At 45.3% G+C, this 14,232-nt stretch overlaps 1 protein-coding gene across 10 annotated transcripts in view; it reads right to left on the bottom strand.

Annotated features, from left to right (window-relative positions):
• The window catches only part of EYA3 (EYA transcriptional coactivator and phosphatase 3), a 55,228-nt gene that overhangs the window by 15,178 nt on the left and 25,818 nt on the right, over nt 1–14,232 (bottom strand). For 6 of the 10 annotated variants that reach the window (XR_014567135.1, XM_083750815.1, XM_083750816.1 and 3 more), the window contains 4 exons: nt 14,141–14,184; nt 12,161–12,240; nt 9,153–9,219; nt 7,402–7,544 (listed from right to left, as the gene is read on the bottom strand). Coding sequence is in view for 9 of the 10 variants with exons in the window: in XM_083750815.1 (XP_083606941.1) it covers nt 7,402–7,544; nt 9,153–9,219; nt 12,161–12,240; nt 14,141–14,184 (334 nt within the window). In the remaining variant the exon portion in view is untranslated. Of the gene's footprint in view, nt 1–3,488; nt 3,627–7,401; nt 7,545–9,152; nt 10,243–10,942; nt 12,241–14,140; nt 14,185–14,232 lie in introns of all 10 variants that reach the window. The other 4 variants (XM_083750811.1, XM_083750813.1, XM_083750814.1 and 1 more) reach the window with 2 other exon arrangements.

Below are 14,232 nucleotides of genomic sequence, written 5' to 3' on the forward strand. Positions count from 1 at the left end.
GGAAAGGGGCGGGGAGTGGAAAGAAGTACCATAGAGCAGCTTCCTGGCTAGAAATAATTAATAATAATAATAATAATAATAATAATAATAATAATAATAATGTGTTGATCCTCTTAAAAACTAAGGCCAACATATCATTAGGCATGGTGAAGCCGGCTGAAATCAAGGGGTTTAAGCATGCCTCACTCTATGCCGTATTCAAGCCTGGGTGCTGGGCTGAATAATTGTCCCTTTGCAGGAGAATTTCCATATTAAACAAACTGGCCATGAGCTGAATGTGAGAGGGGGCTCTGTCACATGCCACAGCTGAGCAGCAGCCCTATAGAGATGATCTTAATGGAGTTGAAGCAAACAATTTAATCCCCCAGAGTGAATGACCTACTTCACCAAAGGCAATAGAAAGTTACTTAATTCTAGGAAATCAGCTACATTAGCATCTGAAATCCTTCTGGGAGCTCCTTCCAGCTTGTGTGCCTATTGTTTTATAGTAGACTGTTTGTGTGATAAGCAGAAAGCTCTCAAAGCTAGTTTTTTTCCAGTGGTGCTGTATTGCAGCTTACAATTCTTAATGCAACTGACAAAAGGAAAAGAAAAAGAAAGCTGCACTTAGGGGCGATAGCATGCTGTTGTTTTCAGTCCAGATCTACCAGCTGCTTGGCTGTGGCTCTCCTCATCTTACTTATGTGACATTGTTCACAGCTTGTTTTTGATCAATAAGCCCGCTATGCGTCACAAGGACATAAGATCTGGATGAAAAACACCAAATCTATCCCAGCAGTCTGCATTTCCATCTTATGGGCAAGCGGTTGGGTCTGCATTTCTTCCCAGGTCTGCTCAGTGATACCAAAAGTGAGTTTTTGAAATTCATGTACCCGTAGTACACACAATGTGCCAGAGTCGAGGTTTGGTTTCTTGTTTTGGAGACAGCTGCATACTGGTAACCAGAACATTAAGATCACACTCTTCACTGCTGGGTTTTTTTAATGAACCCAACAAAAACCCTGTGAAATATGAGGATTCACACAAGGCCAGCTGGGTGAATACTATATGTTTTCGAGTAAAAAACAGAGGTTATTATACCTACTTGAATGTGCTACAAAACTAAGCGTTACTTCAAAATCAAATGTAGACAGGCAGTATGATTCTGTTCATTTATATAAAATCTGGTTAGGGTCAAACTACATTTTACATTAGTTTAAATGCAGGCTTTTTGCACACAAATGGCCAGTGTGAGGGGCCCAGTCCAAACAGGTGTGGGGGAGCCCTGTGCCTGCAATTTGCAGTGGAAAAAACTACTCCCATTTACTAGAATGGAAGCACTTTTTCTTATACAAACTGCAGGTGAGGGACCTGCTCCTCCCACCCCCACCCCTCCAAATCCAGATCAGGACTATATAAAGGCAAAGAGTTAAAAAAATAAATTCCTCTCCCACTCCATGCTAGGGTGCTGATCTGGATCAGGGCCCCCACACTGTGTGTGTGTGAGGGGGGGGGATACCCTATACTTAAAAGAACAGAGATGTAACTAACGTTAACATGTTCATTGGCTTTTACCGTATTTTTCGCACCATAGGACGCACCGGACAATAGGACGCACCTTGTTTTAGAGGGGGGAGAACAAGGAAAAAAATTCTTCCGCTCTCTGCCCAGCACCCCTTCAGCGAAGCGGCAGGAAGCGCTGCACAGAGTGTGGGAGAATTTCCCCCCTCTTGTTTTCCCGCTCTAAAACAAGGTGCCGTTTAAGGTGCGTTCAGGAGGCTACCTTGGAAGCCTGGAGAGCTAGAGGGGTCAGTGCGCACCAACCCCTCTCGCTCTCCAGGCTTCAGGTTCCTTTCGACCTGCTCTTTGGGGCTGGCGGGGGGAAGCCCACCACCAGCCCCAAAGAGCAGGTCTGGGAGCAGCGGAAAGGCGCAGCGGAGAGGCTGCTGCCATAGTCACGCGTCACTTCTCCAGCTGGGAGAGGATCGCGGGGCTATGGCTTCTTTAGCCCCGTACGCGCTCTCCCGGCTGGAGAGGTGACGCGCGGCTATGGAGGCTCCTGCAAGAGCCGCGCGTCACCTCTCCAGCCGGGAGAGGGTCGCGGGGCTATGGTGTCTTCGCTCCATAGGACGCACACACATTTCCCCTTCATTTTTAAAGGGGAAAAAGTGCGTCCTATAGAGCGAAAAATACGGTAGCTTTAGTAGCTTGAGACCAGCAGCCCTCTTCCAGCCGAAGAGGAAGGAGGTGGCCAATTTATATTCTAATTGAACTGTTTGGCATGCAACAAACCATGATTCCCAATCAGAACATAATACTAAGCCAGGGGTCATTGTTTGTTTCCCCCAAACATTTTCAGGGAGGAGCAAAGCAAACCCAAATTGATGAGTTCATGGTAATACGGAATACTGTGACATGTGAACAAGGTCAGTATTGGGGTGGAGCATAAACCATCACATGCAAATGTGGATGGAAACAGGTCACTTGCTGCATGTGTAACAGTTAAAACAGTTGCGTCTAGCAGCTCTAACAACATGGGGAGCTAATCATCTGTAAGTGAAATGAGCGTTAACCATATTCCCACCACAATCTGAGGAAGCAGCAAGTGGCTTAACTTGAGTCAGCCAGATACAGCATGAATGGGCTTTGGGCCCAGATACTCTCTCTTCTTCCTCCTCCCTCCAGAATTTGTTGTTACATCCAAACTGGATAAGCTAAATGCCAACATAAAACAGATGGCCTGCAAACCACGGTTGGAACAGAGTTTCCAATTCTAGTTGAGAGGTAAACCATGGTTTGCAGCAGTAGCTACAGTGTGTTTAATTCAGAGGCAACAAGATACTGTGGTAACTGCAAAGCAGGCCATGAAGGAGGGAACAGGAGTGTATATGCAGCCATTGGCCCAAAATAAGCAGCTTGTAGGAGATTCTTCCCTGTCAGAAAGTACTCTAACTGCCAAGTTACCAGGACTGCAGCAGTGTGGGGGAAAAGGACACATTGATCTCTGTCACTAGCTAGGAAAACAAGAGCTATTGAATAGCTATTTCCTTTCTTAATTGTTGCAATCTGCCACAGAGACCATTTGATCAACAGGTGGGGTACAAATCTCTAAAATAAAGAAAGTAATAGTTGCTAGCTCTTAACAGCTAGGCCCCTATGCATTCTGATAGCTTGAGCCCAGTGATATTGGGAAACGAACACAGACATGCTGAACAGTGGCATGCATTTGATTTCTGTAACCCATTCCTCCCTTTCTCGAACAGTCACCCTCCTGCCTCTGTGAGAGTTTCAGAAGCATGGCAAATTAAAATGACCCTGTTACAGACAGTGGATCTCGGCAAATCAGTGAAAAGGGAAGGCTAAGGCAAGGTGGGAGGGAGGGAACCATGACTCACAAAGCACAGAGAAGCATGCACAAAACAAAGACAAAAACGTGCTGGCCTCTTCGCGGTTTCTAGACCGGGTTACAGGGAAGAGGTACGTAGATAAATAACCATGCTGACCTTTACCTTGAATAGGATAAGAATAATGTGCTGGGCTGGATTGGCTTGTGGTTAACCCTGTAGTGCAGGTAAGAACACTGTGCTGACTTGGAGATGGAGTCTGAATTAAACCACTCTCAGGTTTCATACCTGGCCACAGTGCACCTGAATCAGATAAATTGCACCAGTTACAAACAAAATTGGTGGTGGTCAAGCCAGGCTTCCCAATGAGATTCTTTTTGCCTCAGAGTACAAGTGACAAAACCCATCACCTAAATATGGAAGGTGGTTAATGTGCAAATTTTGAGGCACAAGCCTAGAGAAAACAGCAAAGAGGAAGAAGATGGGGAGAAAAGCTAGCCAAAATTAAAAGAGGGAGAAGAGGTATGGTAAGGTTAATTTCCAAGCCTTTGCAGGGGGAAAATGTGCTGGCGTTTCTAATGAAACTCTTACTAGACTGATGCTAAGGAGCTGATTGTCACCCTTTCGATTCCTGCACAGCACTACAGGGAGCTGGTTGTGTGGAGGATAATGTTACCAGCATTTGTTTCCGTTCTGAACTGTTTCTGTGGCACACTATCCACAGGAATATTTCACTGACACATTCAATGATAATTACTGCATGGTGCATTTAAGATCAATTACCAAGAATATACATGAGAGATAAGCACAAGAGAACAGCACACACACTTGATGAAATCAATTTGAAAAAAAGGTATTTATTTTGCTCAAACTATCCTGTCACGTACAAGAGTAGCTAGACGCGACTCTCTGCTACTGTGCTCCTCTGTAATCTTTTATCTATTGTCAACTATGTTTAAAATGACCCAGATTCGAGGTAACTCTTCGTTTGTCAGAACTTATCAGATGTGTTGGGTAGAGAGGGAGACCACAGGTCAGTATGTGCTTTGCACAGAGAAGATCCCAGGTATAATCCCTGGCATTAAACAGATAAAGTAGAAGTTATGGAGAGATCCTGGAGAGCCACTGGCCATGATCACATGTGACAATAAGCCAGATAACAATGACCAAGAAGAGAAGAAGAGAAGAGTTTGGATTTGATATCCCGCCTTTCACTCCCCTTCAGGAGTCTCAAAGCGGCTAACATTCTCCTTTCCCTTCCTCCCCCACAACAAACACTCTGTGAGGTGAGTGGGGCTGAGAGACTTCAAAGAAGTTTAACTAGCCCAAGGTCACCCAGCAGCTGCATGTGGAGGAGCGGAGACGCGAACCCGGTTCACCAGATTACGAGACTACCACTCTTAACCACTACACCACACTGACCAACATCCCAGGGAATCTGCGAGAATTTCTGAGGCACTCCTAGCTACCAGAGACACCTGCACCTCCAGTGACAGAGCTTGATCTAAAAGTACCTGCAGACTATGTACCTGCCCTTGAGGGAGAGTGCAACCTCATCCAGGGCAAACAGGACTAACTTCCTGGACCCAGGACTAACTTCCTGGACCCAGGAACTGCTCCCTCACAGAGCTTCCACCTTGCCAGGATTCAAGCTGAGCTTATTAGTCCTGATCAAGCCCAACACAGCATCCAGACACTGGTCCATGGCTTTCATAACCACTCCTGATGTTACAGAGTAATAGAGTTGGCTACCATCAGCATACTGATGACACCTCACTCCTAATGACTGCTCCCAACATCTTAATAGATATTTAAAATAGCACCAGAGATGCCATAATGCCCCGCAGCATCCCACAGCTCAAGGGCCAGGGGCCCAAGAAACACTCATCCAATACTGACTTCTGGAAATAAGGATAGAACTGCAGAACAGTGCCCCAATACCCAAGGCTGATGGTATCAAAAGCTGATGAGAGATTGGGCAGAAAGAGCAGGGACACTTCTCATCCTTTTTCTGATAAAGGTCATCCATCCTGATTCACTCCTAAAGCCAGATCTGATCCCAGACTGGAAGGGGTTTAGATAATTCATAATATCCAAGAATGCCTGAATTCTATTGTCATATCTTTCCGTCTCAGAGTGTGCCTCTGAGGGTGAGGTCAAACTGCTGTGTTAGCACCAAAGTGACCTCCCCGGGTTGCAAGCCTGAGCAGTGTGTATGGAGGTCCTGGGCTGTCCAGACGACAAGATGCCCTCTTGGCCTCACTGAGGTGGTCCCAAGGAATCAGCTTGGCTGCAGGAGTTGCCGAAAGAAGGCATACAAGGAGACATCCAGCTGCCTTAGGGACTCTACTCTGGATTTGCACAGGGTTTACTCCTTGGCCTTTTCTTCTCTTGAATATATCCTGCAAGGCAGCAGAGGTCTAGGATCAAAGTTTTCCTTCTTCTAGATGGGCTACCTTCCTAGGTTGTTAAGCCCTATCTGCCTTACTTTCTTGAGCACTGTGCCCCAAAACAGGGTATTTAAGACTAAGCGGTAGGAGTTGTTAAATAATCGGTTGTTTTTTTCAAGAGAGGCTGCACCATTTCCTCCTTCAAGGCGGCAGTCACCACCTCTTTATGCAAAGATCAATTAACCACACCCTGGACCCATCCAGTTATGCCCTTTCACACTGGCTAGCTTTAATCAGCCATGAAGGTTTGAGGGAGAATGTGGCTGGGCATAAACTTGCATGTCATTGGCTGCAAAAACTGAAAATGATCCCGCAAAACAAGGCTTGATGGAACATTAGAAACCTGACGGAGCTGTGATAACCATGGCATCAAACTAACTATGGAGGTGGGTGACTTTGACCTCAAAGTGCTCATCACAGTGGGTCTCCCAAGGGTTCTGGGCTCTGCCTAAAGTTAGAAATATCAACAGCCAATGGACCACTCTGAAGAGCTCCACTGAATGCTTACTTGAGGATAAGATGAAGGCAGCAAAGTACACTGTTACATCTTTGCTACTTTCACCACAACCCACACTCCAGATGTCATCTGGCTTGTTTCTTAACAAGCAGCTCTCCAGTATACCAGGAGGCCAAACACATTCTGCAGCACCAGAGACTGCACTCAGGAGCAATTGTATCAATGCCATTCCACATCTTGCCATTCCACTGCAAAGTGAGAGCCTGGGAAGGATCACCAGCATCGAGAAAGGAGTATCAAGAACTCCATCAGAATCCATTAAGTATCTGGGGTTGGACCATCTTAATTGGTTCTCCACTCCTGTGGGGGGAAACTGGTAGTATTAGCCCAAACTTCATCAAAAAGTGTCACAGAACTGCCCACCCACCTTATTTCCAGGCCGCCAAACGTGCCACCAAGGGCAAAACCCAAACTGAGCGTGTACCCTTCACTATGTAACAGGTCAAAGACATCTTGAAACAGCTCTGTGGTTGACATTGAGGTCATGAAGTCTTGAGTCAGACCACCGAGAGCAGTTTCAGCATGGATGTTGAAGTCACCCAGGACAATATTCCCAGGGTTCTCCAAAACCATGCCAGAGACCTCCCACATCAGTTTGGTAAAGAAGGCTGCTGGACAGCAGGTTGGGTGGTACTATCACAACAGTAACACGATAGATAGTGCCTAGGTGAATTTCACCAAAGAATTTTTTTAAATTGCCATCAAATTACTAGAAAACTCTCTGTGAGCAGCTTAGTAAACCATTATGATAAAGTTAGTACGCTAGGGTTAACACACCCACACCCAAAATTAAGAATACCAAATAGCTTTAGAAAATGCATGATGCTTTCACATTCAATAATTCAGGCAATGAAGCAAGTGCAGTTTCTTATGTAAGACTCATGTGTCTCATTCCAGAAACATGTGTGGCTTCTTGCATTATATATATAAGAAGAGCTGCTTATGGGTTTCCCCTGGTATCTCGCTGGAAATTGTGAGAGTGAGAAGGCTGGACTAGATGAGCCTTTGACCTGATCCACAGCAGGGCTCTTCTTAGGTTCTTATGAAGGAAAATAGTAATTTACATACACAGTTTCACAAAATACCTTTTACTGTAAGAACTCTGGCTTACCAAAAGGAGGTAGTCCATAGGCTTGGGTTGTCTGAGGATAAACAGCGTATGTCTGCGACTGCTGCAGTGCTTGGTACTGAGTCTGACCAGAATAAGAGGCCATCGTTTCCGATACAGGTACAGAAAGAATATGTGCATATGGCCTGGTTAAAGAAAAGAAAAATATTGCCATTAAGGAATGTTAATAAGTAACTAGGTAAAAGGGTTGGGTAAGGGAGTGAAGAGTTTCCCACTCCCAAGCTCAACCTGTCCCTCAACATATATTCCCTATAAGTAGTATTACAGCAGAAAGAGAGAGTATGCCTTGGGTACATGGAACTGCCTCCCCTTCCTGGCTTCCTCCCAATAGCACAAGGCTGCCACAGGCTGCACACTTGCTCCTTTGGGGAGAGAGAGGAAACCGCTCCTCGCTTCAAAGCAACCTCGTCACAGCCAGGGAACTCAGGAGACAATGCTCATCTCTTATGACAGGCATGTCCAACATTGAGGAGGTTGTGATCTGTAATTCAATATCAAAAACTGGCAGTGATCTACCACCCCCCGAAGTCATTAAACAAACAAACAAACAAACAAACAAACAAACAAACAAACAAACAAACAGATCTTTATTTCACAGTCAAAGCGTGCAGGGCTTCTCTTTCTCTCTCTCTCTCTCTCTCTCTCTCTCTCTCTCTCTCTCTCACACACACACACACACACAGCATACTCACTCCACCTCCAGCTTTCCCCTACTGTTGCTTTTAAATGCAGCTGACTTCGTGTCAGCATCCCCAAGCCCTTACCCCACCTCTCTTTCCCCTAATGTTGCACATTAAAGCCTTTCCCTCACTCAAACTCATGGAGCGCTACGGGGGCTTTCCCCCGTGTGTTTTGTTCTTTGCCTCCCTCGCTGTTTGTGGAGGAGGGGGGGCTCCTTTCTTATTTATTTCTTTGCTTCTGAACTAGCAGGCAAGCAGGCAAGGAGCTTTTCGTTCCCTGCTTCCCCCTCCAGTTTGTCAAACACGCAGGCAATGCAGAGGGGCAGCAGATGGAGGAGGAGGAGCTCAGGCTTACATGAGACTGGCAGCAGCAGTGGCTGCTGCTGCTGCTGCGTCCAGCTGCAGAGAAAGGCTTTCCTTTCTCAGCCTGCGATCAACGAAAATCAGTCTACAGTCCCCGAGTCGATCGCGATCGACGTCTTGGACATGGGGGTCTTATGAGATTCATGGTCTCCTATTGCTCACATTCAGGCTTCTGGGGTGCATACACCCTCTAAAAGACAGGAGCATGTGGTCTCCAGGTTGCTACATGCACTTCTGTCGCACAGAAGGTGTACACATCAGGCAACGGAGGAAAATATATTTCTAGGTGCAATGCATTCGCCCTCACAGTTTAACAGGTATTTCTGACATGGGAAGGACTGTATGGTGTGCATTTTTTAAGGTCAACTCTTCCAAGGAGGGGGAAAGGGCAAGGCAGGCTTTCAAGAAGTCATGCCCATGGCTGATTGCTCCCCGTTCCCCATGTAAGCACACAATCCTTTTCATGTCAAAGAGGTGGTCTCTCTTGCCATTTAAAGTATTCTTTAGCTATGGGCAAAGTTGCTACCGATCTGAGAGTGAACGCTGTGTTGTCAACGTAAAGTGTCTTAAGACGAAAACTGGGCCCAAATCCCTTCACCGACTGAGGTAGTAGTATCTGTTGTGAAAGTGGAACCCTATTGAACACTATGGAGAAACAAACCATCAGTTGAGCCAAACTATTCAACTTACTTTGCAGAATACATCTGTGAGGTATATTCATTTGATGACCTTGAGATGTAATCAGTGCATGGCATAACTGGAAAATATATAGAGATTGATAAGTACATGTATATTATTTAAGAGAACAATAATTTTGAACATATCAGCACAAGAATCACAAAGTTGTAATGTTCACTGTTGTATTTAGAAGACATATGCATTCCAGTGTAAATAATACATGGAAGTGGGAGTTAGGAAGTGGGAGTTTTCACCCTCCTCTCTCATGAGGGAATACGGAGATGAGGGGAGCAGTGCTAGACCTTGAGCCTTGCTGTGACTCATTCACAATCATCCAAGGCATGGCTTAGAAGGCATCTGGGTCCACCAGATGCTGTTGGACTCAACTCTCCTCAGACCCAGTCAGCATGGCTAATGGTTAGAGATGATAGGGCTTGTAGACGAGCAACAGATACATGGCCAAAGGGTCTCCACTCCTGGTTTAAATGATTCTCTGAACTAGGCCAACATGGGAGAATTATTAAGCCAGAGAAGCATTACATAGAAAAGAAGGAATCACAGCAAGAGCTAATTCTAGCTGTGAGAATGTGTGTAGCAGCTCACTAAAATGAGCTACTTTGCCCAAGCTTTATGCCAGAGGAGGGTATTCAAGGACAGCTGTATGGTTAGTTCCACGTGTTCTGCATGCTGTGCTTACAGAAGTAACTGTATATTCCTCTGAGAATGCCCTCCTCCTATATTACACAGTGCTTATCTATAAGCAGGCAAGTCAGCAGGCAGTGGGGGTAAGTCCTAGAAATTACTTATATAATTGCTTTGTATAATTAGAAGTCTTCAATATACTATCATACACCCTTTTCCATCTTTGGGCTTAGTATACATCATACATTTAAAGCACATCTCCCCTCCAAAAATCCTGGGAACTGTGGTTTATCCAGCACAGAGCTGCAATTCTCAGCACTACAATCTACAGTTCCCAGAATTCTTGGTGTGTAATGTGTGTATTCTTAGAGTCCTATGGCTCTTTTCCTATGTTAGGGAGATAACAATCTGGCTAGTGTAATTGCATAGCATTTCAACGATAGTATCTGAAACTCAGCACCTACCGTATTTTTCGCCCTATAGGACGCACCTAGTTTTCAGGGGGGGAAATCAAGTAAAAAAAATATGATTTCCCCCCCGCAGTTCTGGGAGCAGTGGACAGGCTGCACGCAGCCTGTGCGCTACTCCAAGACCTTCTCCCTGCTTTTGTGGGAGGTGGCAGAATTCCCCCACCTCCTGCAAAAGCCCACAGGAGCCCAGCGTGACTCCTGCGGGCTTTTCAACCAGGAGGGAGAAGGGACTGACTCCGCCAGTCAGTGCCTTCTCCCTCCTTGGGGAAAAGCCCCCAAGAGTGGCGTGCTCTTTAAAGGGTGCGCGGCTCCTGCGGGCTTTTATAGGAGGTGGGGAATTCCCCCCCCTCGTAGAAAAGCCAGCAGAAGCCGCGGAGCCCCTTTAAATAGCGCACGGCTTTTGCCTGCTTTTGCGGGAGGTGGGGGAATTCCCCCATCTCCCGCAAAAGCCCACAGGAGGCTTGGAGAGTAGCGGGAAGGCGTTGCACGCCTTCCTGCTGCCCCCCATCCTCTGGGGCTGGCGATGGGGGAAGCGCTGCTTTCCCCACCGCCAGCCTCAAAGAGCAGACTCTCCTGGCTTCAGCGGAAGCAATGCGAAGCCAAGGAGCCTGCATTCGCCCCATAAGACGCACACACATTTCCCCTTCATTTTTGGAGGGGAAAAAGTGCGTCTTATAGGGCGAAAAATACAGTACTTCCCAAGCTACCAGTTTGCAACTATACTTGCTATGGGGGATGGTGTGCCCAGGACAAGATCCTTTCCTATAGATTACCTAAAGTTTGGATGGGTTTACTATAATTAGTTGTGTCCCATAGGAAGCTGCCTTGTTCTAAAGTCAGACTAAAGCCCATCAAGTTCAATATTATCACCACTGACTGACTGTAGCTCTGTAGTGTTTCAGGCAGGATTCTTTCTCAGCCCTAACCTGGAGAAACCAGGGACTGAACCTGAAAACACTGTAACTCAACTACAGCCCTTCCCACCATTGCCTTTAAGCTATGAGCAGTAGTCTCTTGGTTAGATACCCAGGTTAGGACCAAATGCCAGCTATGGCTGAACCAGCAGGAGAGAGCAAAAGGCAGCTTTGGTATGCTTCACCTGACAATGTATTGACTGTCACCAGAATGACCCAGCCAAACAATTAAAGGAGCAGAGAGATTTGAGAAAATACTGTGGTGGACACCCCTTCTTAAAAAAACAGTGTTAGTGGCTCACGGCTTTCATTTTCATTATTAGCATCCTATGTTCTCTCCTGTTGCAGCAGCCCCTTGATATCCTTGCTCAGCAGCCCCTCACAAACAATAGTTTGTAAAGAAGGTGCAGGTGCCAACATTATGCCAAACCATGGCTTTACAAACCATGATTAGTGTTATGCCTGAATTTAGCCTTTGACAGACCTAGGGGACCTTCAGCCAGGTGCTTTTACACCCCCCAAGTGCATGAGGCAATGGGGCTAATACCATCTCCATCTGGTTCCTTTGTGGTTACAGAACAGAGAAAAGGGAAGAGGCTGTAGCTCAGAGGTAGTGAATCTGCTCTGCCTGCAGAAGGTCCCAGGTTCAATCCCTGAAATCTTGGAGGAGCCTAGACAATATTCAGTATATTGTCAGCATAGACAATATTGAGCCAAATGATCTGACTCAATATAAGGCAGCACCCTATGTTTCTATGACAGAGAGAGGTAGTACATTTTCTTCCCCATTTGGTTTCACTGACAGGCAAGTTCAAAGGAATAGCTTAATGGCTCGTTGATTCAGGAAGCCTTGCATTTTTCTGGGGTGTGTGTGTGTGTGTTTGTGTAGATTCTCCTCAGAAACCTGGGAATTCTAAGCACTTGTCTGTACAATTCAGGCACACAAACCTACCCAGTTCTTCTACTCAACTATAAAGATAAAGAAGGCACTTACTTTCATTGGACATGGACAGGTTTGAACCAAGGCTTGAGGATTCAGGTTTCTGATCACTATCATCTGTGCTGTTCACTTGCCTGAAAGGATCAATACAGAAGCAGGAGCTGTTGCTTATCTCTGCAGCACAGAAGCACTGGCTCAATTTCAACATCAGGTCAAACTATAGCTTGCTCTCTAAGCACAGTTAAGAAGACAAACCAAAAGGGATGAATCATTGCAAACTGAGTGGGGTGCCTTGCACAAATGGAGCTCCACTTGTCCAATTTTGGGAACACTTCTCCTCTGATGGTCCCACATGGCCCACCCCACACCATGCAGGAGGATCTCATACCATCTAGGAAGACTTGAGGGGTGCATGTTCTGGGGGGCAGGAAAGTCCCTCTCCATGTTCTTCATTCCATTCCCAGTTTTCACAATTTAAACCGTTGTGAAGTTAAATACTGTATTCCTTATCCCAGTTCAAGACAGAGAGCCATGTTTAATGCTGCAGTTCTGTGTGTGCAATGGAACTTCTTCCTCTCCTGTCCCCACAGCCACCCTCCACCCATCCATTTTGTGTTGTGTCTTTTAGACCTTGCTTTTAATCTGTGCACAGTGCCTAGTAGACATGAGGTGCTTTAGACATCATGATGATGATGATGATGATGATAAATTTTTATTAGCACAATGTACAGCAATGGTTTTATTCCTAAACAAACATTTTCGGAATATTTGGTAGGTTGTGGACTCTCCTTCCTTGGAGGTTTTTAAGCAGAGGTTGGATGGCCATCTGTCATGGATGTTATAGCTGAGATTCCTGCATTGCAAGGGTTAGACTAGATGACCCCTGGGATCACTTCTATTTCTATGATTCTATGAAAACATGTGCTTTAACTGGGATCTAGTAACCATTTGCCCACAGCTGACAATTGTATTTGAAGCTTAATTGTAGCAAGTATGACTTTAAAAACTCCAATTTAGAGATGGGAAGGGTCATAGCAATAGAGCAACTGCTTGGCATGCATAAACTCCTGGCTTTGATGCCTGAAGTGCTGGGGTGCCATTGCCAGGCAATGTAAACAATACTAAGCTAGATGAACCAATGATCTGCCTTGGTAGAAGACAACTTTCTATGTTCTTGTGTGTTGTTAGAAGTGTTATTTGCACTCAATATAATGTGGAATTTGGGGGTTTCCCAGCTGTAAGTAAAGTAATGCTTTCAATAATTTTCTAGAATGCAACATTACACACAAAAAGCATGCAGGATGTAGCATGCAGTGGGATCCAGTAAACAGTTACGCAGAAGCAGAAGCTATCTGTAAAACATCATATTGTTATGAGAATGAGCAATTGCAAGCCTCAAGTGTTCATGGCTCCCTCTTCCCTCCCCCGTGTGGGCAGAGACAGAAAACTTCCTACAGTTTGAAACAAACCACAGTTTTCCATTTCAGAATATGGGAAACTGTGGTTTGTGCAAACTATAGTTGGGATGCAAACTAGGATCAAAGCATGGTGCAATATTCTGATTTTTACAAACCAACCTCCCATACTCAAATGAAATAGAAAACTGCACTTCCTTGCAATCTCTTCCTCTTTCATGCAAAGAGGAAAGGGGGTTGGGTGCACTAGCCTGAGGCTCAGAGATTCACATTCTCATGATAACCAACTAGGCTTTTTCTTGTACTGGGGCACTATACCCAATGGGACTTTCCCCCTCTCTGAATTTGGCTCCAATCCCTACTTCATGAAAGCCTTGAAAACAAATGGCTCTTTTTAAAGTTCCTGATCACCATCTGTGCAATGTTAATAACAGCGACCTACTTCACAGGGTTGTTGTAAAGATTAGTCAAGTAAGATTTGTAATGTCCAACAGATACTAAAATGAAGTACAAAGAAAAAAATAAACAGAGTAATAGCTCTTTCTTTTAAACAAAATATACAAAAACCCCACAGAAATATGATAAGTGCAGTTAAAAAACAAATTCAAGAATTACACACCTTAACAGCTGTTCGCCTGATTCCTGCATCTTGGCTTTTTTCATCTGCAAAGAGAAATATATTCAGTGATATCAGGTTAGCCATGTCATTAA

This window comes from Podarcis gaigeae (genome assembly GCF_964106915.1).
Source record: "Podarcis gaigeae genome assembly, chromosome: 8".
Taxonomy (NCBI): Eukaryota; Metazoa; Chordata; class Lepidosauria; order Squamata; family Lacertidae; genus Podarcis; species Podarcis gaigeae.